The sequence below is a fragment of the Papaver somniferum genome, chromosome 5 (assembly GCF_003573695.1).
Source record: "Papaver somniferum cultivar HN1 chromosome 5, ASM357369v1, whole genome shotgun sequence".
In the NCBI taxonomy this organism is placed as follows: domain Eukaryota; kingdom Viridiplantae; phylum Streptophyta; class Magnoliopsida; order Ranunculales; family Papaveraceae; genus Papaver; species Papaver somniferum.
In genome coordinates this window covers 41,767,446-41,791,347 of record NC_039362.1, presented here as the reverse complement: position 1 = coordinate 41,791,347, position 23,902 = coordinate 41,767,446, and the positions used below count along the sequence as shown (strand labels likewise).

General features: G+C 39.6%; 1 protein-coding gene across 1 annotated transcript; it reads right to left on the bottom strand.

Moving 5' to 3' along the window:
- Positions 1-21,209: 21,209 nt before the first annotated feature.
- On the bottom strand, positions 21,210-23,675 carry LOC113281457 (non-specific phospholipase C6-like). Its single transcript, XM_026530193.1, has 3 exons — positions 22,369-23,675; positions 21,815-21,991; positions 21,210-21,726 (listed from the first exon to the last, which is right to left on the bottom strand). Exons 1-3 carry the CDS (start codon positions 23,447-23,449, stop codon positions 21,422-21,424), a joined length of 1,563 nt encoding a protein of 520 aa, XP_026385978.1. The 5' UTR covers positions 23,450-23,675; the 3' UTR covers positions 21,210-21,421.
- Positions 23,676-23,902: the final 227 nt, after the last annotated feature.

The following is a 23,902-nucleotide window of genomic DNA, read 5'->3' as shown; positions in this document are numbered from 1 at the left end:
ACTGGTTGTGCCACAACATAGGGAATTCATCAATGAATTTCCTATCTATATGAGAAATCGACAGCGTCCGAGTCATATCCAGACTTAAGGCATAAGCCGTGGACTTAGGCATAGGCCGCTCTAAGCCTATTGTCATTCTCTTACTCCGCTTTACCAACTCTTCGTAGCTTGATAGGAAGTATGAGCATCCACTTGCTGGCATGCAACATTCCTCATCAAGTCTCTCCGCAATCATCTCTTGCATCGAGCTACCGATCTTAGATGATATGAGGGGTCAACATACTGGACCGGCAATGATGCAACTCATTGCGGCTGCCTACGTACCCTTCCCTACTCTAAAGGAATCAAACACAGACCGTAGTTCATCCTTAAAGGGACATAAACTTAATCCAAATCGTTTGCTAGGTCGTGGACAAGCAATAGTGGTAATGACCTAGTCCGTGTAGGTCGTTCCGTCAAATGCATCCAAGTGATGCATCATCGAGTCTTTAGAATGGCATAGTGATGCCTCAGCATCATATGCTCTATTCGTAAGGCTACGCAACTTAGAATGAGCCTTAGGCATTATTCATAGCGTTCCGGCTAAGCTGTGAAGCTTACTTGGTACATGGTCCGCATATGCACCTTTAACCAACTACCCCTCCCTATATATGTTAATTTGACATTTTTACAACTTAAATTGGGGGAGCAAAAATGATTCATCAACTCCCCACTTTTACTATTCATGGCCGTTTCCATGTATTTTCCTGAATAACCTGCCAAGATGACTGTACATTCAGTTTTGGCTCACATGCCAGTTCTTATGCCCGGGTAGGATGGCTGAACACTTTCTGAGCCAAACCCGATGAAGGGCCGTGATGGCTGGATTTCCGAATTTGTCCCATAGGCCACTCAAATGACAACTTGATGTTCATCCAGGATGGATGTATTATAGTTTTGGCCCGTAGGCCACTCCTATGCCCATCCGTGTTGGGTGTACATCATGCCATGTACCCAACTGGACTAATGCATCATTTGATGCAAGATTGGCTCTTGGACAATGTAGCCTCCAACTAATTCCATATTGGCCTTAGCCAATATGCATACGCGACGTGCCTTACTTGGCACCAGATATTGGCCCTAGGCCAGATGCATCTCACATGGAACATAAGTTTTGTATGAAGCTTTATCTCGAGCAGTGGGGCATCCTTTAGTATTCACCATGCTAAAAACATGGGGCGTTACACTCTTCACCACTTTAAAGAATTTCGTCCCGGAAATTCAAAACAAAACTATTGTGGACAATATCTTCGGTTTGGATTTTCTGAGAAAAAGTCCCATACCAGATACTCAGAAATCACGAGTTTCTTCAAGTTGTCATGAACAATAATTTAGACCTTCTGAGCACATGTCCCATACCACCTGCCCATGAATCCAACAGTGCCCACAACAATATCAAGAATCACAATTGGCCAGTGCCAAGAGGATATCTCGACCAGATATCCTAGATGGCATCCCAAACTACCACTCAGAAATCCCTAAGGTTCGCAAGGTTGGTTCCAAAGGTTTGGCGCGAGTATAACGCAACACGCCACTTCTTTTTGCAGTACTGTGTGGAACAGCTTCCAGTTATCCACCGTCCCTGATGGTCATCCAGGTTGCCACTCGTAAGTGGGATGCTAGCCATGACCAACAACGCACACCGTTTGCCAGTTTCCAACGTGTGGGGATGATCAGTCCCATTGTCTACCAACCGTCCCAGACGGTCTTCCGGATATCCACTCGTAAGTGGGGTGCCACTTAGGCCAGGAAAACTCAAAGTACTTCCACAATCTCAACTCGATTCGCAAAGTAACTGGCCCAGCAGTTACAAGCTCTTTCCCCGCAGAAGTTGGCCTACTCTCAAACTTTAAGTTTCCATGATGGAAAATACTCGCCAATGAGTCCACCCCGCACAAGTCCCTAGAGTTTTCTCGGAACTTGCTCTGATACCAACTGTAACGGACCGGAAAATTACGCCTTTGGCGCGTCACCCCGCAGGCCGTAACTCCCCCGGTGCGCCATGATAAATCTACGATCCGGGCCTCATCCCCAGGAAAATGCACGTCCATCTTTCCCTTGCAGGCATGCTCGTGGAGCATGATGCATCTAACTTAGCTTCCACACCGTTCCAAAGTCACCCTTGTCCGTAGAAGGGTATATGGACATATTATCGTTGCCAAGAGTTCAAGCCGTAGAAGCTATGGTCAATGCGTATTGCAAGCATCACTGGTTGTGCCACAACGTGGGGAATTCATCACTGAATTTCCTATCTAGATGAACAATCGACAGCGTCCGAGTCATATCCAGACTTAAGGCATAAGCCGTGGAATTAGGCATATGCCACTCTAAGCCTATTGCCATTCTCTTACTCCGCTTTACCGACTCTTCGTAGCTTGATAGGAAGTATGAGCATCCACTTGCTGGCATGCAACATTCCTCATCAAGTCTGGCCGCAATCATCTCTTTCATCGAGCTACCGAGCTTATATGGTATGAGGGTCCAACGTGTTGGACCGGCAATGCTGCAACTCATTGCGGCTGCCTTCCTACGTACCCTTCCCTACTCTAAAGGAATCAAGCAGAAACCGTAGTTCATCCTCAAAGGTACATAAACTTAATCCAACTCGTTTGCTAGGCCGTGACCAAGTAATAGTGGTAATGACCTAGTCCGTGTAGGTCGTTCCGTCATCCAAGTGATGCATCATCGAGTCTGTGGAATGGCATACTGATGCCTCAGCATCATATGCTCTATTCATAAGGCTGCGCAACTTAGAATGAGCCTTAGGCATTATTCATAGCGTTCCCGCTAAGCTGTGAAGCTTACTTGATACATGGTCCGCATATGCACCTTCAACCAACTACCCCTCCCTATATATGTTAATTTGACATTTTTACAACTTAAATTGGGGGAGCAAAAATCATTCATCGACTCCCCACTTTTACTATTCATGGTCGTTACCATGTATTTTCCTGAATAACCGGCCAAGATGGCTGTACATTCAGTTCTGACTCACATGCCAGTTCCTATGCCCGACCAGGGTGGCTGAACACTTCCTGAGCCAAACCCGATGAAGGGCCGTGATGGGTATTTCCGACTTTGGCCCATAAGCCACTCAAATGTCAACTCGATGTTCAGCCAGGATGGCTGTATTATAGCTTTGGCATGTAGGCCACTTCTATGCCCAGCCGTGTTGGCTGTACATCAGGCCATCTACCCAACTGGACTAATGCATCATTTGATGCAAGATTGGCTCTTGGCCAATGTAGCCTCCAACTAATGCCATATTGGCCTTAGCCAATATGCATACACGATGTGCGTTACTTGGCACCGGATTTTGGCCCTGGGCCAGATGCATCTCACATGGAACAGCAGCTTTGTATGAAGCTTCATCTCGAGCAATGACACATCCTTTAGTATGCGACATGCTAAAAACACGGGGTGTTACACTTGCTTTCAGAGTGACGACCATATAACAATTGATGTAAACAGTGTCACTTTTTTGGTAATTCAGTGGATGCTCAAATATTACAATATGTCAATACCTCATCAAGAGTTCGAGGAACTCATATCTGCTTTTTCTTTGGATATTTTCTGCATTCCATGCAATAAAGGCCATTAATATAGAATGCAGGTTGATTGAGATATATCACTTTCGTTCATTGAATTTAAAAGAACATACCTTTGAGTACTATATGATGTAGTTAAACAAATACCTTACACATATTTGAATGGCAGGCGATAATAAGTTTTGAATAGTTAGTTGTAGTAAGTTCTAGTGGAATCCGCAGGAGATGTGGATTCTTATCACTTATATAATTCTCTATACCACAGCGGGGCATTGATGTATTTGCCTTCCGTTATAAAGTTCTTTTTCAAAAGGGAGCATTTAGTTACTTCCCAGCAATTACGGATAATATGTTTAACCGTTTTTGTTAGGTGCTCAATGAGACTATAGCAATTACGGATATCCTACGTTAAGTTCCTAATAGCCTTTCGCATGTAAAAAAAAGTGGAATTGAATTGTAAACTTCAATGAGATATTATAAGGGAATTTTTAATGCCTGACGTCGACAATACACTTTTAAGATTAATTCCTAATGTCACTTGTAAAGTTCAACGAAACTACAACAATCAGATCCTAATCATTATGAGGTCTTTACTAACCCTGGCTTGAGCAAGGGTTGATAAATATTTTTTCTAAGCCCTTGTTTTTTAGACATTCAAATCAGAACGGAAATGGTAACATGATTTTCCGTTTTCTGAGTTGAATCACCTAATTTATACAATGAGCATTCTTACAATTTCCGCATCTTAAGCTCCCGTTTTCATGCTCAAATGGCTGTTAGCTGTAAGAATATTGTAGTGTCTAAATTTTATATCAAACCATAGATTGTTTTCCTAGAAAACGTTTGTACCTTCCAATGAGCCAATTTCATGGACTTAAACTTACAATCTCCATAGTAAATCATATCCTGGATCTTCCTTCGGACCAATTTCATGGACTAAAACTCCCCAAGTCATTGTGAAAGTTACTGAAAAACTGGTGTCAGATTGCATAATTCAATTCGAGTCAGCCGACTTGTGTCAGTTTACAGGAAAACTCAAGATTGGTGGAGCTTGTTGTTAGCTTTGTAAAATATAAAAAATTGGCGCTACTTACATTTTCGTCTATCATCAATAGGTCCAAGCTTTGGACTTCATTGGTCCCCAGAAAAGTCCACGTCGTTGCATGTACGGGAAATCATTTTTTTTTGCTCGATAATGTACGGGAAATCATGACTATCGTCATCCAGATTTCCCCTTCCCCCATATCAGGCAGCTGCTTGAAGTTCTTGTAGGTGCTTCTTGGAACAGTTTTGGAGGGGTAACATGTGATTTGGCTCGCCTTTACTGCGTTCTGCAAGGTTTGAATGAGAGAACATGATTAGCAATACATATATTTTCGGTATTAACAGGACATATCTTTTCGGTAGTCAAATCAAAACAGATTAAACCAAACAAAGTGAAAAACAATACATGGTATTTGAGCAAGAGACGTACAACAGTAGGAGTGGTCAAGATTTAAGAAACGAATGTGAACAAAGAGCAAATTATAGTGAGCTTTATATAGGCCAAACCCTCGGTATAATAAATATTAAAGGTTGTAACGGTTGTAGCATTAGTATATCCCAAATAAGTCCCAAATGATAACGGTTGCAACGTTATAGAAAGCAAAAAATTAATTTGTTAACATTTTTCATTAAGTGTCTAAATCGTAACGGTCCTTTAAATGCCTCTAAATTGTATATCTCAAAACATATTAGTCGCTCGATCTGAACCGTCTTTTATGTATCTAAATTATAGAGATCCGTCGATGGAGGAAAACACCATTGTATATCCTAAAACACATTAGTTGCTCGATCTGGACTATCCTTTATGTGTCCAAACTATAGAGAGCCGTCGATGTAGAAAAACACCGTTGTCCCTTAGAATATAGATCAATATATATGTATTGTTGGATTATACAAACAAAAATGAATATAAGTAAAATAAATATTTTGTGATGTGTATTCAAGCATGAAGTAGGTTTGCACCGGTAACATGAAATGTATCGTATCAAAATATACTACATGTTATTTTTGCTGGTATTCAAGAATCAACAAATCACTTTTTTGTTCAATACATGTCAATATGTACTGTTAGATCATTCACAACAAAATGGAATATAGTACACATAAATATTTGTGATGTGTATTTAACCCCATCATCAGCAGTGGACATATCGGTCATGCAACTACTTATACCTTCTCCTTGATCATGGATGTGATGATGCTGATTGTTTCTAGGATTTTAAATTTGATTATTCTGGTCCAGGAGCCGAAGATTTTCCTCTCTATTATGTGATGTAAAAAAACATATTGCATGTTACTTTTGTTAGTATTCAAGCATCAATAAATCATTTTTTTTCTTCAGCACATATCAGTGTTCACTGAGAAATAAGAAATATATATGCAATATGTTTTTTGTTTTGCTCGGATAAAATAATGAGTTGAGAGTGCGTTTGATTTTTCAGTATTTTGTGCTTTTTCTGCCGTCCGAATGAGACCGTGGGAGAGAGGGGAGAACGTACTTTGTTCACACACTTGAGTGATGGGTATGTAGGTCATTTCGTTGTTTAGAATAAATGATTTTTGGACCTCCGTTAAATGCTTTCTCCCGTTGGACCGATTAAGCTCTTGTTCACACGCTTTATCGAAGTGTCGAGTTTTCACCCAGTTGCCTGTGAGTATGACTAATGATTTAAGTAAGGAAAAGAGTCTTCATTGTCATCATTATACCATAAAATGTAATCGTTTGGGTTTGATGAATTGAAATACTTTTTTAAACACGTACGTGAAGTCAAGGATACTGACTTAGGCACAAAAAGTGTTTGATGAAATGTTTGAAAGAGACACGGTTTCTTTGTTAATCAGTTAATCTTCATAGAGAAGGATATGAACTTGACTCGTTTATGTTTTTCTACTGTTTTAAAGATGTTTGTGAAGATGGAGTTTGCAGATCTATGTATGAGAATACATGCTTGTACTTGTAAGTCTGGACTTGACTCTGAAGTGTTTGTTGGGAATGCGTGGTTATGGAAATGTGGATGACGCAAAGGAGGTTTTTAGTGGGTTCTTGACAAGCCCGTGGTTCCTTGGACCACAATGATTGGTTGTTATTCAGAGAATGGTTACTTCGAGGAAGCTTTGGAATTTTTGGTCGTATGAGGAATGTACTGAAACCGAATGATGTTACTTTGACTCATTTGCTTCGGGATTGTTCAGGTGGGGTATGAACTTGGGCAAGTGCTTTTGCTTTAGAGGAGCGATTTTGCTTTAAAGATTCGTCATGAGTGTTGTTAATAGTTTGCAGGATTTGTACATCAGTGGTGAGCATTTTCACGAGGCCCCGATGGTTTTCGAAGATACTCTACTAAGAGCGTCCACAATAAGGCTGCACAAGACCCGGTCCGATTTACCTGTACCGACCTGGACCCGAAAGACCCGGACTCCAACCGATCCGTACCCGGAGTTACCGGTACATGTACCGGTTCTGAATGTTGATACCCGGTATAGACCGGTACAGGTACCGGTTCTGGGTTATTTCCGGTCTGTACCGAACCGAAAAACCCGGTAAATTAGAGTCATTGATATCTTTTAAGATATTACATCCTAGCCGTCCCTTTTAGGTTTAGTCTCATCTTGAACTCCAGGTACAGGTACTGGTCCTGGTCTTGGTACAGGTACAGATACAGGTACATGTACCTTCGTTATTTTGAACTTAAGTTGTAATGTTGAACTTTATATGTTAAGTTAGTTTGTTGCTAGCCTTTGTGTTTCAAAATTTGGGTAAAAAACCCGGTACCGGTCTTGAACCGGACCGGTCTTACCAGTACAGGTACAAGTCCAGGTACAGGTACACAAATTGAGGAACCGGTCAACTCCGTGTAAAGGTACCGGTTCCACCAAAAACCCGGTCCGAACCGGTCCATGTGCAGCTCTAGTCCACAATGGACGACTAAACCCAAATATTTGGTCCAGTGGATAGGTATAGTGGGACGGACCATCGATCAAAATTTGATCAAAGACTAAAAACCCATACCAAATTTGGTCGGCGATCAAGACCAAACCCAAATATAGTCGGGCGTTTATATAATCCACGCCACATCACCAGGCGGACGTATAGTCCACGTCCCACCCCAGACGGACGTATAGTCCATGCCCCACACCAGGCGAACGTATAATGCACGCCTGTTTTTTTTTCTTTTGTGTGGGGCGTGGTTTATACCTCCGCCCCACTCTTTACAAATTTCAAATGCATGGGGCGGGCTTAATACCTCCGCCCCACTCTTTACAATTTTTTTTTTTTTATTCTTTTTTTTTTTGAATTTTTATGCACCGGGCGAACGTATAATCCTCGTCCCACACCAGGTGTTGGTATAGTCCCGCCCCACACCAGACGAACGTATAATGTACGTCTGACCAAATTTTGTTTTTTCACCGTAGCGTCACACACCAGACTAAACCCAAAATTTGATCCTTTTTTCACTCTTTGGTCTTTGATTATACCCGCACCACTGCAGTTGCTCTAAAGGATGTGATCCATTGGAGTGCCGTGACCTCACTTTTGGACATAATGGTCGAAGCGAGGAGGCTGTGGAGCTCTTTTATCAGATGAGACAAGATTCTGTGGTTGCAAATAAGTTTCACACTTTTTTGTGTTGGACAAGCTTGTGCGCCCTTGGAATGTATAAAAATTAAGGGAGCAAATCCATTACCAAGTTGCCAAAGTTGGTCTTGATATAGTTACTCATGGGTATGTATAATAGACACTGACGGACCTACAGCTGGGCTAACCCGGGTTTTAGTCCAGGTAGACGTCACAGCCCAACAACCTAAAACAACCTAAAAATTGAAATGCTATACTGGACGAAGACTATTAGCCCAGGTTGAGAAAACTTCTTGGGTCCGTCCCTGATAATAGATGTGAAAGCATTGTGGATTCACAGAAGATTTTCTTGGATTTTTCCCGCAAAAGTGACTTGATGTGGACCACAGTGATTGTTGAATACGTACAGTTGGGAAAAAACGGAGAAGAGCATTGAGACTCTTCACGAGGATGATAGAAGCCCAAGGAAAGGAAGATCAATTTACTTATTCAGTCACTTTTTGTGCTTGTGCAAGTTTAGAAGATTGGAAAGCTGGGATTCAGATCCACAGTTCAATGATTAAAACTGGCATTGACAAAGACAGCGTAGTTAATTGGTAGTGCTTCGATAAATATGTAATCGAACTAAGGAAAGACTACAGATGCCTGCTTGGTATCTAGAACAATGGACGAGTTGAATAAAGTTTTCTGGACATCAATGATTTTGGCATATGCTCGACATCTGTTAGGCAAGGATGCCCTTGTACTTTTTGAGGAGATGCAGAGAAAGAAAGTTACCTTGCGCAATAACACGGGACTCGTTGATAATGGATGTCTTATTTCTCTTTACATTCAAACTACGGCAGTGAGCCATGTATAAGGCATTATACATGTGTGGTAAGGCTTTTAGGATGTGCTGGTCGATTTAATGAAGTTGTGGGCTTCATTAACAAGATTCCATTTGAAGCTAGTGTTGTGGTGTTGAGATCTCTTCTCGGTGCATGCGTTGTTCACCACATTATCGAGGTTGGTTATCTATTTCTGAAGGTGTGCTTGAGATGGATCCCCTAGATGGCCTCACTCACATATTACTGTCAAAATTTTAATGCAGCGGCTAAAAAAAGAGATAATGTAGCTTCCATTAAGAAAGATATGAGAGGAAAAGGTAAAGGGAATAGATCTGGCCTATGTAAGATTCTATGTCACGATAACGTTCATCATTAATATTATATGCATGAGAACATCCTGATTTAGACATAGTTCATGGGATTGTTGAGTTGCTGAATTTGTAAAAATCAAGAAGACCCTGCCTGACTGTAACACTGTTTTGCAGACGTGGAGGATGAGGATGATAAAGAAGTTTACTTAGTGGTACATAATGTGAGATGATAGACGCATTTATGTGTCTAATTTATCTCAATTGTGTATATTGTTAGTGCACATTGTTGTACTTATTTTGGTTTTTAATCTCTTTGTAGGTGTTTTTGGATAAATAAGGCTTTGCGGCAAAAATTGGCTAAAAATGTGGCCCTTGGATTGTCGTTGATAGTGTAACGTAAATGCCCTAGAAGTGTACCGGAAATACCCCGGAGGAACCCTGAAAAAGTGCGGAAAACATCCCAGAAGAATTGCTAAAGGCACCCCTAATTTGGATAGGGGCATCCCATTTCAGGGCATGTACTAAAGGGACACCGGAACTGGATAGCGGGAGGTCATCTTAAAAATTCAAAACAGAAATTGGCGGGAAAAAAAGGCAGCAGCGACAACAGTTTTTGAGCAGAGATTTGAGCGACTTAGGAGGAGATTCAATGGGCATATTTGGTACATACGGACTCTAGAAGACATAACAGGCCTAATGCAATCGTCTAGACCCATCCAATTGGGCTGGATAAGTCGGAATAATTGATCAAAGTCCCAACAGGATACGGCTTCTCTGTTTAGGGTTTGGGATTGGTCAGAGAGATTTATGGGATTTTCTTGCGTGGGATATACTTCAAATAAGTTGAGTCTAAGTCCTAGAAGATATTTGAGACGAGAGAATAGCTAAAAACAGGGTGGAACGCAACAAGAAGAGGATTATTCTTCAAACTGCCCGTAGAGAATAATGGAGATTTTCAACGAGTTTGATCGAGTTTTAAGGTGATTCAAAGCCTATAAATAGTTGGGTTTAAGTCATAGAAGGGTTAGAAACCTTTAGGAGAGAGCTTAGAGTCCAGGAGAGCCGAGGAGAAGCGATTACAGAGAGTTACAGTGCTGCTGCTGCTGCTGTTCGAGGAGGAAGAGGAAGAACAGACCTGCTAAGGCAGTCGTTCTTCAACAGTCTTAAAACCAGAAACGAGTGTCGTTGTTTTACACCAACAGAAAAGTATCGTTTAAATTTCAGCTCTTTCCCTTTTGTAACAGTGACACTGTAACACTATTACAGCGTTACAAACTTCAATTCTACACTATTTACATCAATAAAAACACCTATTAATCCATGGATACATCTTGTGAGTGTGTTTTTGGGATGAGGAGCTAAACCCATTAGCCAAGGCGACGGAGGAAGCCATTTTTCCACATTAATTGGTATAATTCTAATTTTACTATTTATTTGCAATATTATTATTTGATTATTTGCATGGAATTGAAATTGAAATATTAGTTTTTATTGAATAGTTGTGAATTAATTTGATGAAGCATGCTGGGTTTTAATAACTTTTGATGTTTTATACTTTTTGATTACAATTATTACTTCAAAAACATATTTGAGGCAAATATTAGAATTGATTTTAAAGATAGAATTGCATAAAAACTATTTAGAGTTTACTATTTATTTGGTCAATGGTGGAATCCTAGTCTTGGTAATTTTCTCTATAATTGAATTATTTTATTTATTTTCCTTTTTAAATTAAATCTAAAAAAAAAATTGTTTTCTTCACAAGTCTGAAAAGACCCAGTTTTACCACTACAACTACAATCACTTTTGAAATACCATTAAATTTTTGGCGCCGCCGACGCGGATTTGTGTTTAGGTAGCAGTTTTTTTAGATTTATTATTATTATTATTATTTTGTTTATTTTTATTTGTTTCTTTTTACGTTTCTTTTTGTCTTTGATTTACAGGTTTGAAGTGAACACTAAGGACTTGGAGAAAAAAAAAAGCTTAAAGCGTAAAGAGAAGACAAAAAGAAGATTTTTTTTTTTTTAGGATTTAGTTTTATTATTATTATTTTTTAGAATTGTATTAGGAAATATTTTGTAATTTACTTTTTGTTTTTGCACTTTATTTTTGTGGACTGTGACTTTAAACTTTAAACTTTGGACATTTTTATTTTTATTTTATACCCTACAGAAGGGTAGTTTAAATACAAACTGTTTGCAGGGAAGGACGACGATTACGATATCGTCTCGGCCCCTCGGGTTCGCACACTGACAACGGAGTCAGTGGCCCGAGTCGATTTCAATGGTTCATCGCCCGTCTGGTACGGGAGGTAAGTCCAATCGAAACACTCGCGAATCTCCTGCAAGCGGGTTACTGTATTCCTTAAGGTGATAATTGATTGAGGACGAACCGGACTGTTTTGATATTCCTAGTAAAGGGCAAGGCCTGGCCAAAATAAGATAAGGGTTCGGATTTCATCACCGTTCCCTTCTTGCCCGCCTTAGGAAAATGAAACCTAAAGCGAACCTAAGCCTAAAATTTGGACTAGAAAGAGACCTATAGGGTATCGATCTTAACAGGACAATCATTCGAAAAATATTGGTTACTCTTTTAAGCACACCTCGAAGTTCTTGACGGTTTCTGCGAGTTGAATGCGTGACTGCGCCGCATTGGATCGGTGAGGTTTTGGGTATCAAAGCTCCACTGAGCTTCCCTCGCCTCGATTCAACTTGCTTTAACTCGGATTGATTCCAGAGGGGTTTTCTTAAATTGTAACGAATTCCCTTTCGAAGGATTAGAAGCTGGTCTAGAAACAATCTAAGTGGAGCCATCATGCTTGTTGTTTGCTAGAAATCTTTAGGTTTGCTGTGGTAAAGTCGAGTCAGCCTGCTGTGTGATTGCTAGAACCTTCCTGTTAGGATTTTTATTTCTTTTTGAATTCTTTTTAGTGTATGCCCGATTTTGTTAATAGGGCTTGGAAAAGAGATACTCTGGGTCGATTGATTAGCGAAAAACCTAGTAGTTCTTCTGATTTAAGCAGGGAGCTCGAAGACTCTTCTTTGGAGAGCCCTGTTTTTGGAAACTTCAGTTTTGAGAATTTATCTCTGAGTGATAAAAGTATCCCTAGTACTCCAGTTGTGCCAACGATGGCAACTTTGAAAGATTACATGTTCCCAACTAGGACCAACCGAGCTTCGTGCATTAAATTTCCAGCCACTACGGCTAATTTCGAGATAAAACCTAGTATTCTTCAGATGATTCCTATATTCTTAGGAAAAGATGATGAGAACCCTTATTTCCATATTAGGGACTTTGAGGAAATCTGTGGGACAATTAGAATAAAGGACCTTACCGATGAAGTCTTGAAACTTAAGATGTTTCCCTTTTCCTTGAGAGATAAAGCCAAGACCTGGCTGAACAACCTACCATCCGAATCCATTGAAACATGGCAGGAACTTATTGCTGCTTTCTATATGAAATTCTACCCTAAGCATAAAACTGCAGTTGTTAGGCAGAAAATTAGTGCTAGTGTGCAACAAGAGGGAAAGTCTCTTTATAGGTTTTTAGAGCGATTCAATGATCTCCTATCTCAGTATCCTCACCATGGATTTGATAATATGAAACTCGTACAGATTATTTATGATGGTTTAGACTATTCGACCAAAGCCATGGTTGAGTCTATGTGCACTGGTGAGTTCACTAGTAAAAATGTTGATGATGCTTTTACCTTCTTAGGACCTATCGCTGAAAAATCCCAACAGTGGGAATCTTGTGTTGAACCCCCTAAAATACTCTTGGTCAATAGAAGTAGCACCAATATGGTAGATACGAGTTTTGCGTCAGATGCTAAGTTTGCTGCTTTGTCCAGAAGGTTAGAAGCTTTGGAAATGGGTCAGACTAAAAATAGGTCCCTTTTTGAACCTAATAGAGCCTCTCAAGTCTCTAGTTGTGGAATAGAGCCCGATAATTCATTTTGGGAAGGTCAGGTTAGTGAAGAACAAGCCCATGCTGTCTATAACAACGCTAGGTTTGAGAACCGTCAGAAGTTTGACCCATACTCAGAAACCTACAACCCTGGTTGGAGAAACCATCCTAATTTCTCTTGGTCTAAGGGCCAGAGTCAAGGCCAGTCTAGCAATTCTCAGCCTCCCCCAGGTTTTGCTTTTAAGAACTCTTCAGGTCAAACCCAGTTTCAGAACACTTCTGAGAAAAAGATCTCTACCTTAGAAGAAACTCTCACTATGTTATCAAATAACCATGACATGCTATCAAAAAACCACATTAGCTTTCAACAAGAAACTAGGCAAGAGTTGAAGAATAATTCCCAGAGTCTTGCCAAATTAGAACTTCAAGTATGACAAATAGCTAAGTTTATAAGTGAGAGAAAATGGAAGGTTCCCTAGTCATACTGATCCTAACCCCAAAGGAGAGAAATCGTACAATCATGTGAATGCTGTCACAACCCTGAGGAGTGGAAAGAAGGTTGACAACAAGGTTGCCATGCATGATAGTGAACATGCTGTAGTTCACCTTGCTGAGCCAGAGAATGAAGAGACTGATAGAGTCTCTAAAGAGACCAATGAGGGTCATGTTGAGTCTGATTTTGTTCCCAGAGCCCCATTCCCACAAATGCTAGTTCCGACTAAGAGGGAGTCCAACTTTAATGATATATTGGAGGTTTTTAAGCAGGTTAATATCAACCTTCCATTATTAGATACAATTAGGCAGATTCCCTCTTATGCCAAGTTCCTTAAGGACTTGTGTACGCGAAAGCGTAAGCTCAGTGTCCAGAAGAAAGCCTTCATAGCTAGTCATGTGAGTTCTATTATTCAGAATACCACTACTCCTAAGTATAAAGACCCAGGGTCCCCTAGCATTGCTTGTACAATAGGTAAGTACCGTGTTGAGAAAGCTTGCTTGACTTAGGAGCCAGTGTGAATTTACTTCCATATCATGTGTACCTTAAGCTAGGACTTGGTGAGATGAAACCTACCCAGATGACACTTCAGTTAGCTGATAGGTCCGTTAAAATTCCTCGTGGTGTGATCGAGGATGTTCTCATAGAGGTTGACAAGTTTATTTATCCAGTGGATTTTGTTATCCTAGATACCCAACCTGTCCCTGACCCAGAGAACCAAATACCAGTGATTTTAGGTCGCCCGTTTTTAGCTACATCCAATGCGATCATTAACTGTCGAAATGGTATTATGAATTTGTCTTTTGGTAATATGACTATTGAGCTGAACATTTTTAATATTAGTAAGCTACCCTCTGAACTAGATGACTCGAATATAGAAGAGGTGAACATGATAGGAACATTAGTCGAGGAGTCATTACCAAACACTTTGTTAGAAGATCCATTAGAAAATGCCTAGCTCACTTTGGGATTGATTTTGATGATGATAATGATTAATGAGGTGAATGCTTTGTTAGATTCAACCCCTTTGTTAGATACTAGTAATGGATGGAAACCTAAGTTCGAACCACTACCAGTTTCTAAGTCTACCCTAGTTCCTTCTTTAGAAGAGCCTCCTAAGTTGGACCTAAAACCATTGCCAGATACCCTGAAGTATGTGTTTTTAGGCCCGTCTGAGACTTTACCTGTGATTGTTTCTTCCGACTTGGATAGAGATCAGGAAAGTAGGCTAGTAACCGTCCTTCAAAACAACAAGGAAGCTTTAGGGTGGACCATAGCAGACATTAAGGGTATAAGTCCTACTGTTTGTATGCATCAGATCTATTTAGAGGAAGACACCAAACCTTCTAGGGAGATGCAACGTCGACTAAACCCCAATATGAAAGAAGTAGTTCGAACTGAGGTTCTTAAGCTATTAGATGCAGGCATTATCTACCCTATTTCAGACAGTAAGTGGGTCAGCCCCGTTCAGGTTGTTCCCAAGAAATCTGGTATTACTGTAGTCCAGAATGATAACAATGAGTTAATCCCGACCCGAGTGACCACGGGTTGGCGTGTTTGTATTGACTATAGGAAATTGAACAAGGTCACTAGGAAGGACCACTTTCCCCTTCCCTTCATCGACCAGATGCTAGAGAGATTAGCTGGACATAGTCACTATTGCTTTTTAGATGGCTACTCTGGATATAATCAGATCGTTATTGCCCCAAAGACCAGGAGAAAACACTTTTACCTGTCCCTTTGGTACCTTTGCGTATAGACGCATGCCTTTCGGGCTATGTAATGCCCCTGCGACTTTTCAGCGTTGCATGATGAGCATATTTTCTGACATGGTAGAACGGTTCTTAGAGGTCTTTATGGATGATTTTTCAGTGTTTGGTTCGTCTTTCGATGAGTGCTTGCATCATTTGTCATTAGTTTTGACTAGGTGTAAGGAAAAATTTAGTGCTTAATTGGGAGAAATGTCACTTTATGGTTCGTTCAGGAATTGTTCTAGGGCATATTGTATCTTCAAAGGGTATAGAGGTGGATAGAGCCAAAGTTGACCTTATTAAAACTTTACCGGTCCCAAAAACCGTAAGAGATATTAGGTCATTCTTAGGGCATGCTGGTTTTTATCGTCGTTTCATTAAGGATTTTAGCTTGATGTCTAGACCTCTTTGCAATTTGCTTGCAAAAGATGTTAAGTTTGTTTGATGATGCTTGTTTAGAGGCTTTTGAGAAGCTTAAGTCATTACTCACTACCGCCCCCATAGTCCAGGCACCCAACTGGAACCTACCCTTTGAGATCATGTGTGATGCTTCAGATTATGCTATTGGTGTTGTGCTAGGTCAGCGAGAAAATAAGTTACTTCATGTGATTTACTATGCTAGCAAAACTCTGAATGATGCCCAGTTGAACTATACCACTACCGAGAAGGAACTATTAGCCATTGTGTTTGCCTTAGACAAGTTTAGACCCTATCTCTTAGGTTCTAAGATCATCATATATACTGATCATGCTGCTTTAAAATATCTTTTGTCTAAGAAGGATACTAAACCTAGATTGATTAGGTGGATTCTGTTGTTGCAAGAGTTTTCTCCAGACATTAGAGACAAAAAGGGTGCCGAAAATGTTGTAGCAGATCACTTGTCTAGGCTAGTTGTTAGTTCCCCAGATGATTCCCTTCCTATAAGGGATAGCTTTCCTGATGAACAATTGTTCTTTGTTACCCAATTACCTTGGTATGCGAATATAGTGAACTATCTTGTTACTGGTCGAATGCCCCAACATTGGGGTAAACAAGATCGTTCTAGATTTTTAGCTGAGGTTAAGCACTTCTTTTGGGATGATCCTTATTTGTTTAAGTATTGTCCAGACCAGATTATTAGGAGATGTATACCTGAGAGTGACCAGTCCAGTATTATTTCCTTTTGTCATGATCATGCTTGTGGGGGTCACTTTAGTGCTAAAAAACTGCTGCTAAGATATTGCAGTGTGGATTCTATTGGCCTTCGTTGTTTAAAGACTCCCACAGTTACTGCGTTACTTGTGAACGATGCCAGAAATTAGGAACCATTTCCCGTAGGAACATGATGCCCTTGAACCCTATTTTAATTGTTGAGGTCTTTGATGTGTGGGGTATTGACTTTATGGGTCCGTTTCCTAATTCTTTTGGTAACCTATACATCCTTGTCGCCGTAGACTATGTCTCTAAGTGGATTGAGGCGGTTGCGTGTAAAACCAATGACCATAGGGTTGTGATTGAGTTCTTGAAAAATAATATACACGTTTTGGTACACCGCGAGCTATAATTAGTGATGGAGGGTCGCACTTTTGTAATGGGACTTTTAGGCTTCTGATGAAGAAATATGGTATTACACATAAGGTAGCTACCCCGTATCATCCACAGACTAGTGGTCAGGTAGAGGTTTCCAATAGGGAGATAAAACGTATATTAGAGAAAACAGTTAATCCTAATCGGAAAGACTGGTCGTCTAGGCTTACTGATGCCTTATGGGCTTACCGTACTGCGTTTAAGACCCCCATTGGAATGTCGCCTTATCGGCTTGTTTATGGCAAGGCATGTCACTTACCTGTTGAGTTAGAACACAGAGCTTATTGGGCTGTTAAGCAGCTAAATTTTTCACTTGACAAGGCAGGAGCCCATAGGAAACTCCAGCTCAATGAGTTGGACGAGATTCGTATAGATGCTTACGATAGTGCGAAGGAGTATAAGAACAAAATGAAACTTGTGCATGATAGAAACATATTACGGAAGTCATTTTCTCCAGGTCAAAAAGTTCTTCTGTATGACACTCGTTTGCATCTATTCCCCGGGAAACTGCGCTCTCGGTGGACCGGTCCTTTTGTGGTCCGTACTGTTTTTCCTCATGGAGCTGTTGAGATCGAGACACGATGGTAGTAGTTCTTCAAAGGTTAACGGTCAGAGATTGAAGCCCTTTTTAGAGCCTTTTCCTACAGGTGATGTTGAGGAGGTCCCTCTGGAGGACCCTGTTTACCCTTGATTGACCATCGAGGCGATTTGTATGTTGTATAATTTTTGTATTCAGTTTTTGGTTTCACTTCACTCAGGTACTATCTTTCCGAACTCTCTCTTTACTATTTCCTCATGTTACTTATATTTTGGTACTGTTCTTTCATGCGAAACATTGAGGACAATGTTAGATTTAAGTTTGGGGTGGGGAAGAAACTTTTTGTTTTAAATAAACTCCAGAGCCTAGAAATTTATGCTATTAAGGAGCACTAACAATCTAAGTGGATGGAAGCATTTTGGTTGTAGGAGTTGAGGAACCAATCTGATTAGATGGAAACATCTAGAAGAGTCTATTCATAAAAGCACAGAGCTCAGGTGTTAGAAATAACATGATAGTTTCACCATATCTCGTTGAGTCCTTTTCACTTCTATTTTTATTTTATTTTGTTTTTAAACTATGTTTCTCTAAGTGATAGGTGGGGCTCACGATTCAAGTTGTTACCAATGCTAGGGTGAATTAGAGTGATTGAGATACCATAAAAAAAAAAAAAAAAGTTGAAAAAAAAAAAGTTGAAAAAAAAAAAAGAAAGAAAGAAATTGAGACCAGACCATTTGACCAAAAGGAATAAATTCAATAAAGTCGACCACTGGTACCCTTGTATATGCCAGTGTGTTGATATTAGTCAGACTAATATCTCAATCCATTAAGATAGGTTCATTTTGGCGGAGGCCTTCAGACAGATATGGGAAACGCCGTTCACTTAGTAAACATCAAAACCATATATGTTTTTCTATATCCATCTTCTTGATCTATCCATGTGATTAGTTTTGACTCCGAATATGATGTCCATAGTGCAACTATCTGAGTAGAGCTCTGTCACTTTATATGAATTTTAGTATGCTTGAGTGCAAACTCGTGTACAACAATTGGAATTTCGCATCAAGGTACTTCTTCATGTAGTCAATAAGTATGCCAACCAAGGATATTCTTTAGTGCCTTCCAAGGTTCTGCGTAGATAGCTAACGTATGGAGTACAGGTTTTGTGGGTATATCTCTTGTAAGCCCTCCCGAGACTATAACTCGGCCACTAGGGCCACCTAGGGGTTTAAAGGCTTATTGCATACGCTAAATGCAATCGACGATGCTTGCGACAGTGAGTTAGGATTTTATTTTGTAGTTTTGATTTGCTCGGGACTAGCAAATAATAAGTTTGGGGGTATTTGATAGACGCATTTATGTGTCTAATTTATCTCAATTGTGTATATTGTTAGTGCCCATTGTTGTACTTATTTTGGTTTTTAATCTCTTTGTAGGTGTTTTTGGATAAATAAGGCTTTGCGGCAAAAATTGGCTAAAAATGTGGCCCTTGAATTGTCGTTGATAGTGTACCGGAAATGCCCCAGAAGTGTACCGGAAATACCCCGGAGAAACCCTGAAAAAGTGAGGAAAACATCCCAGAAGAATTGCTAAAGGCACCCCTAATTTGGATAGGGGCACCCCATTTCAGGGCATGTACTAAAGGGACACCGGAACTGGATAGGGGGAGGTCATCTTCAAAATTCAAAACAGAAATTGGCGGGAAAAAAAGGCAGCAGGGACAACAATTTTTGAGCAGAGATTTGAGCGACTTAGGAGGAGATTCAATGGGCATATTTGGTACCTACGGACTCCAGAAGACATAACAGGCCTAATGCAATCGTCTAGACCCATCCAATTGGGCTGGATAAGTCGGAATAATTGATCAAAGTCCCAACAGGATACGGCTTCTCTGTTTAGGGTTTGGGATTGGTCAGAGAGATTTATGGGATTTTCTTGCGTGGGATATACTTCAAATAAGTTGAGTCCAAGTCCTAGAAGATATTTGAGACGAGAGAATAGCTAAAAACAGGGTGGAACGCAACAAGAAGAGGATTATTCTTCAAACTGCCCGTAGAGAATAATGGAGATTTTCAACGAGTTTGATCGAGTTTCAAGGTGATTCAAAGCCTATAAATAGTTGGGTTTAAGTCATAGAAGGGTTAGAAACCTTTATGAGAGAGCTTAGAGTCCAGGAGAGCCGAGGAGAAGCGATTACAGAGAATTACAGTGCTGCTGCTGCTGCTGTTCGAGGAGGAAGAAGAAGAGGAAGAACAGACCTGCTAAGGCAGTCGTTCTTCAACAGTCTTAAAACCAGAAACGAGTGTCGTTGTTTTACAGCAACAGAAAAGTATCGTTTAAATTTCAGCTCTTTCCCTTTTGTAACAGTGACACTGTAACACTATTACAGCATTACAAACTTCAATTCTACACTATTTACATCAATAAAAACACCTATTAATCCATGGATACATCTTGTGAGTGTGTTTTTGGGATGAGGAGCTAAACCCATTAGCCAAGGCGACGGAGGAAGCCATTGTTCCACATTAATTGGTATAATTCTAATTTTACTATTTATTTGCAATATTATTATTTGATTATTTGCATGGAATTGAAATTGAAAGTTTTTATCGAATAGTTGTGAATTAATTTGATGAAGCATGCTGGGTTTTAATAACTTTTGATGTTTTATACTTTTTGATTACAATTATTACTTCAAAAACATATTTGAGGCAAATATTAGAATTGATTTTAAAGATAGAATTGCATAAAAACTATTTAGAGTTTACTATTTATTTGGTCAATGGTGGAATCCTAGTCTTGGTAATTTTCTCTATAATTGAATTATTTTATTTATTTTCCTTTCTAAATTAAATCTAAAAAAAATTGTTTTCTTCACAAGTCTGAAAAGACCCAGTTTTACCACTACAACTACAATCACTTTTGAAATACCATTATGAGACTAGCCCTTGTTGTCGTAATCCAGTAAAAAGCTTATATAGACCTGGTTTTATGAACGGACATTTGTAGACAAGAACTTATTTTAGGCCGGTTGCAAACTTGCAATAACTCTTCTGTTCCATGCCTCAACGTCTAGAACTGACAAGACTTTTTATATGCTGCTGAAATCCAACCTTCTGGTCCTGCTGGTGGCATGCCTGTTTTTGTTAGTCTAACCACATTCTTTCTGGTGCACAACATCCTCTCTCAGTAGCTACATTCATCATCAGTATCTCATCTACCTTTTTCCTTAGGATGATTTCTGTTCTCTATCGTGCCCCTTCTACAAGCGGTTTTTGATAGTTTTGGTGATGTTTATCTGTATGCTTTTCTTTGATATATAACATACATATAATATGGTATAAATACTGACATACTGTTATGTAATAGATTTTTACTCAAAACATGATACCAGATCACTCAACTTTATGTTTGTATTACATGTCCGTCAGTTTTCTTGCTTACATATCTTCGGTTTTTCTGCCAGATTTCCGTTTGTTGCGTAACTCCTGAGGGAAGCTTTTACGTGCAGAATAACAAATTTCACTCGAACTATGCTTGATAAGATTGGAAAGCCGATCTTTGATTGCAAGGTAATGAGTGGAAAGTGGAAAAGCTGATATCTGATTACAGGTTACCCAAAGAAAGATTGTTCCAGTTCATTGTATTTTCTCATTCGTAAGTTCTTGAGTACAAATACTTTATTGTCATTGCCTTGCTAAGGATTTGTATAATATGAAACACTATATGTAAGAAACTCAACTAATAAAAACTATAAATCATTTCGCGGACACTTTACTTTCTTTCAGAAGTGTGTGATCTTGAGTGTTAATGTTTAATCAGGGATGACTTGTGGTGGTGGGTCTGGTTGTGAGAGAAGACCTCATGTCTACAACAGCAGACTCCTCTGCACCCAACTTTATTGCCTCTTTACTAGCTCTGATGAATCTCGAAACAGCTTCGTTCACATAAGTGTGAGCTTCCTTTACGTTCATCTTGTTGCTTATCTCATCTGGGAAGCTGCTCAATAAGTGGTCGCCGTTGAGAACAGCCGCCAGCTGTACTACCTCACTCTGAAACCCAGATAATTCTTTATCTTCATTTGCTTCTCTGCTCCTCAGAGGAGCCACATCTGGAAGTACCTCTGCGAAAATCGGTAGAAATTTCCAAACACCGTGATTTTAAGATCTTGATTATAATTATGACAAGCGAAGAGAATGCAGGAGATTTACCTGGACAATCAGTTCTAGGTGATGTTAGCTCTCCAACGACCTCCTCGAATGTCCCAGCCCATGCATCTCTGTTAGTCAAGAAGTTGGATGAAAGGTTGAACATCTTCTTTATTGTGGCAGGTATGGATGAGTGCTCAAACTCTGAGTCTGGTGTTGGCCCATTTGGTGCACTGATCACTAACAAAATCAGAAGGAAAAAACATCAGAGTATGTTCTAAGGTGTGAAAAGAAGAACAACTAGTCAAGCCATTATCCTCAAACTATCTATGACAAACGCTAAACTGAATTGTAAGGGAAAAAACAAAAGATCAGCTACATTACGAAGCAAGATTAATGAAGCTTCAGTCTCAATAGATGCATATCAAACAAAGAAGTCCTCTATTACTGTAAGGTTGGTTAACTCGAATCCAGAATTCCGAACTGTCTTTGTATTAGGCCATTTGCCAAGAGCACTGGAAATCAATTTTGGTGCAATTTGGCATTATCTGTAGTATTGAAAAAATGAACTTCTGAGCTCAACAAAGGCTAATAAAATTCATTAAGGGACTGCTTACCGGTTCCTTTTTTGATCCAAGGAGACACCATGATTGTCGGTACACGAACTCCTAACCGATCAAACTTGAAGAAGTAAGGCGCAGGACCTATATTTCCATCTGGATTAGGGACATTCACATATGGAGTAGTAACATGGTCATAGAACCCACCATGTTCATCATAAGTGATAACCAACAGAGTTTCATTCCATTGAGGACTTGATCTCAATGCCTCGTACACTTCTTTCACAAGCTTTTGTCCATGCGCAACATCATGAGAAGGATGGTCATCGTTTGCAGGTATTCCTTTAAGATCAAAGTATCTTGGTTCAATCACAGTTAAACTAGGCAGTTTCCCTTGTCTTGCATGCTTCTTGAATTTCAACTCAAATTGATGAAATTTGAAAATGTACTTCAATTTCCTCAAATTCCTATAAAACAGTGTATTCGGAATGTTTTGAAAATAAATTCCAAAATCCTTTCCATTTTCATGTAAAGAGTCAAAGATTGTTTTCTGTGGGAACCCCTTTGCTAACTGACTCTTCACATGACTTGTTGCACCATAAGAAGTGGCAGAGTAAACAAACAGTCTATTAGGCTGTGTTGGTCCTGGAATAGATGAGAACCAACGATCAAAAACTGCGAATTCACGTACCAATGAAGCGAATACCGGAACAGATTCTGGTCTGAACCCTTTCATTACTGTTTCTGACAGATTAGAAGCAGGCATGGTTAGTGCTTGTTCAACAAAACCAGTCATTGTTGGGATTTGACTTGAACCAAAAACTTGATGCTCAACAGCTTCAAATGAATGACCAGGATCTGGGTCTACATATTCTGCACCATTACTGAAACATATCGTCGAAGTATCGGTGGTTTTCGTCGAAATTGGATTACATTCTCTCCCTGTCACTCCATTAATTGATGGGTTGATGGATTTCTTCATCCATCCTAACATATGATCAAAAGATCTATTCTCCAGTACAAGTACAACAATAGTTTTTATGGGTTGCTGAGCTGCAAAAACATAGGAATGAGAAACCAACAGGAAAGTGAAGAACAAGTACAAAGAAAATGATTTGGGTTTCTTGAATCTTTCCATGATAATTCAGTGAGAGGTACTGGTTTTCTTTAGATTTGAACGAATGTGTTTTGATAGTTTGTTTTGTGAAGGAGAGTGACTGACTGACACCTTGAAGATATGTAGTTTATTGGATTCTTTCAGACAAGAAACTTGTGATGTTTGAGTGAGTGAGTGAGTGGGTCAGAAAATGGGGTTACATACACTTGTGTCATATGAGACATAACTATGAGTTTATTAGAAAATTGTGCAACAGAGAAAACAAAAAGATGAAAATGAAGCTCTTTTTGAATAAAGAAATCTAGTCAGAGACAAGATGAAGGTTTTCCTGGTCTGCTTCTTTATGGATTATAAGATGATATTCACTTTTTTGTGGTATTAATGGTGTGACTAGTGATAATGTTGGCGTTTAAGAAAAGAAAATGAGGTTCATGTTCAAACTTTTACTTTATGGAAAAAAGTTAAAAGAAAACT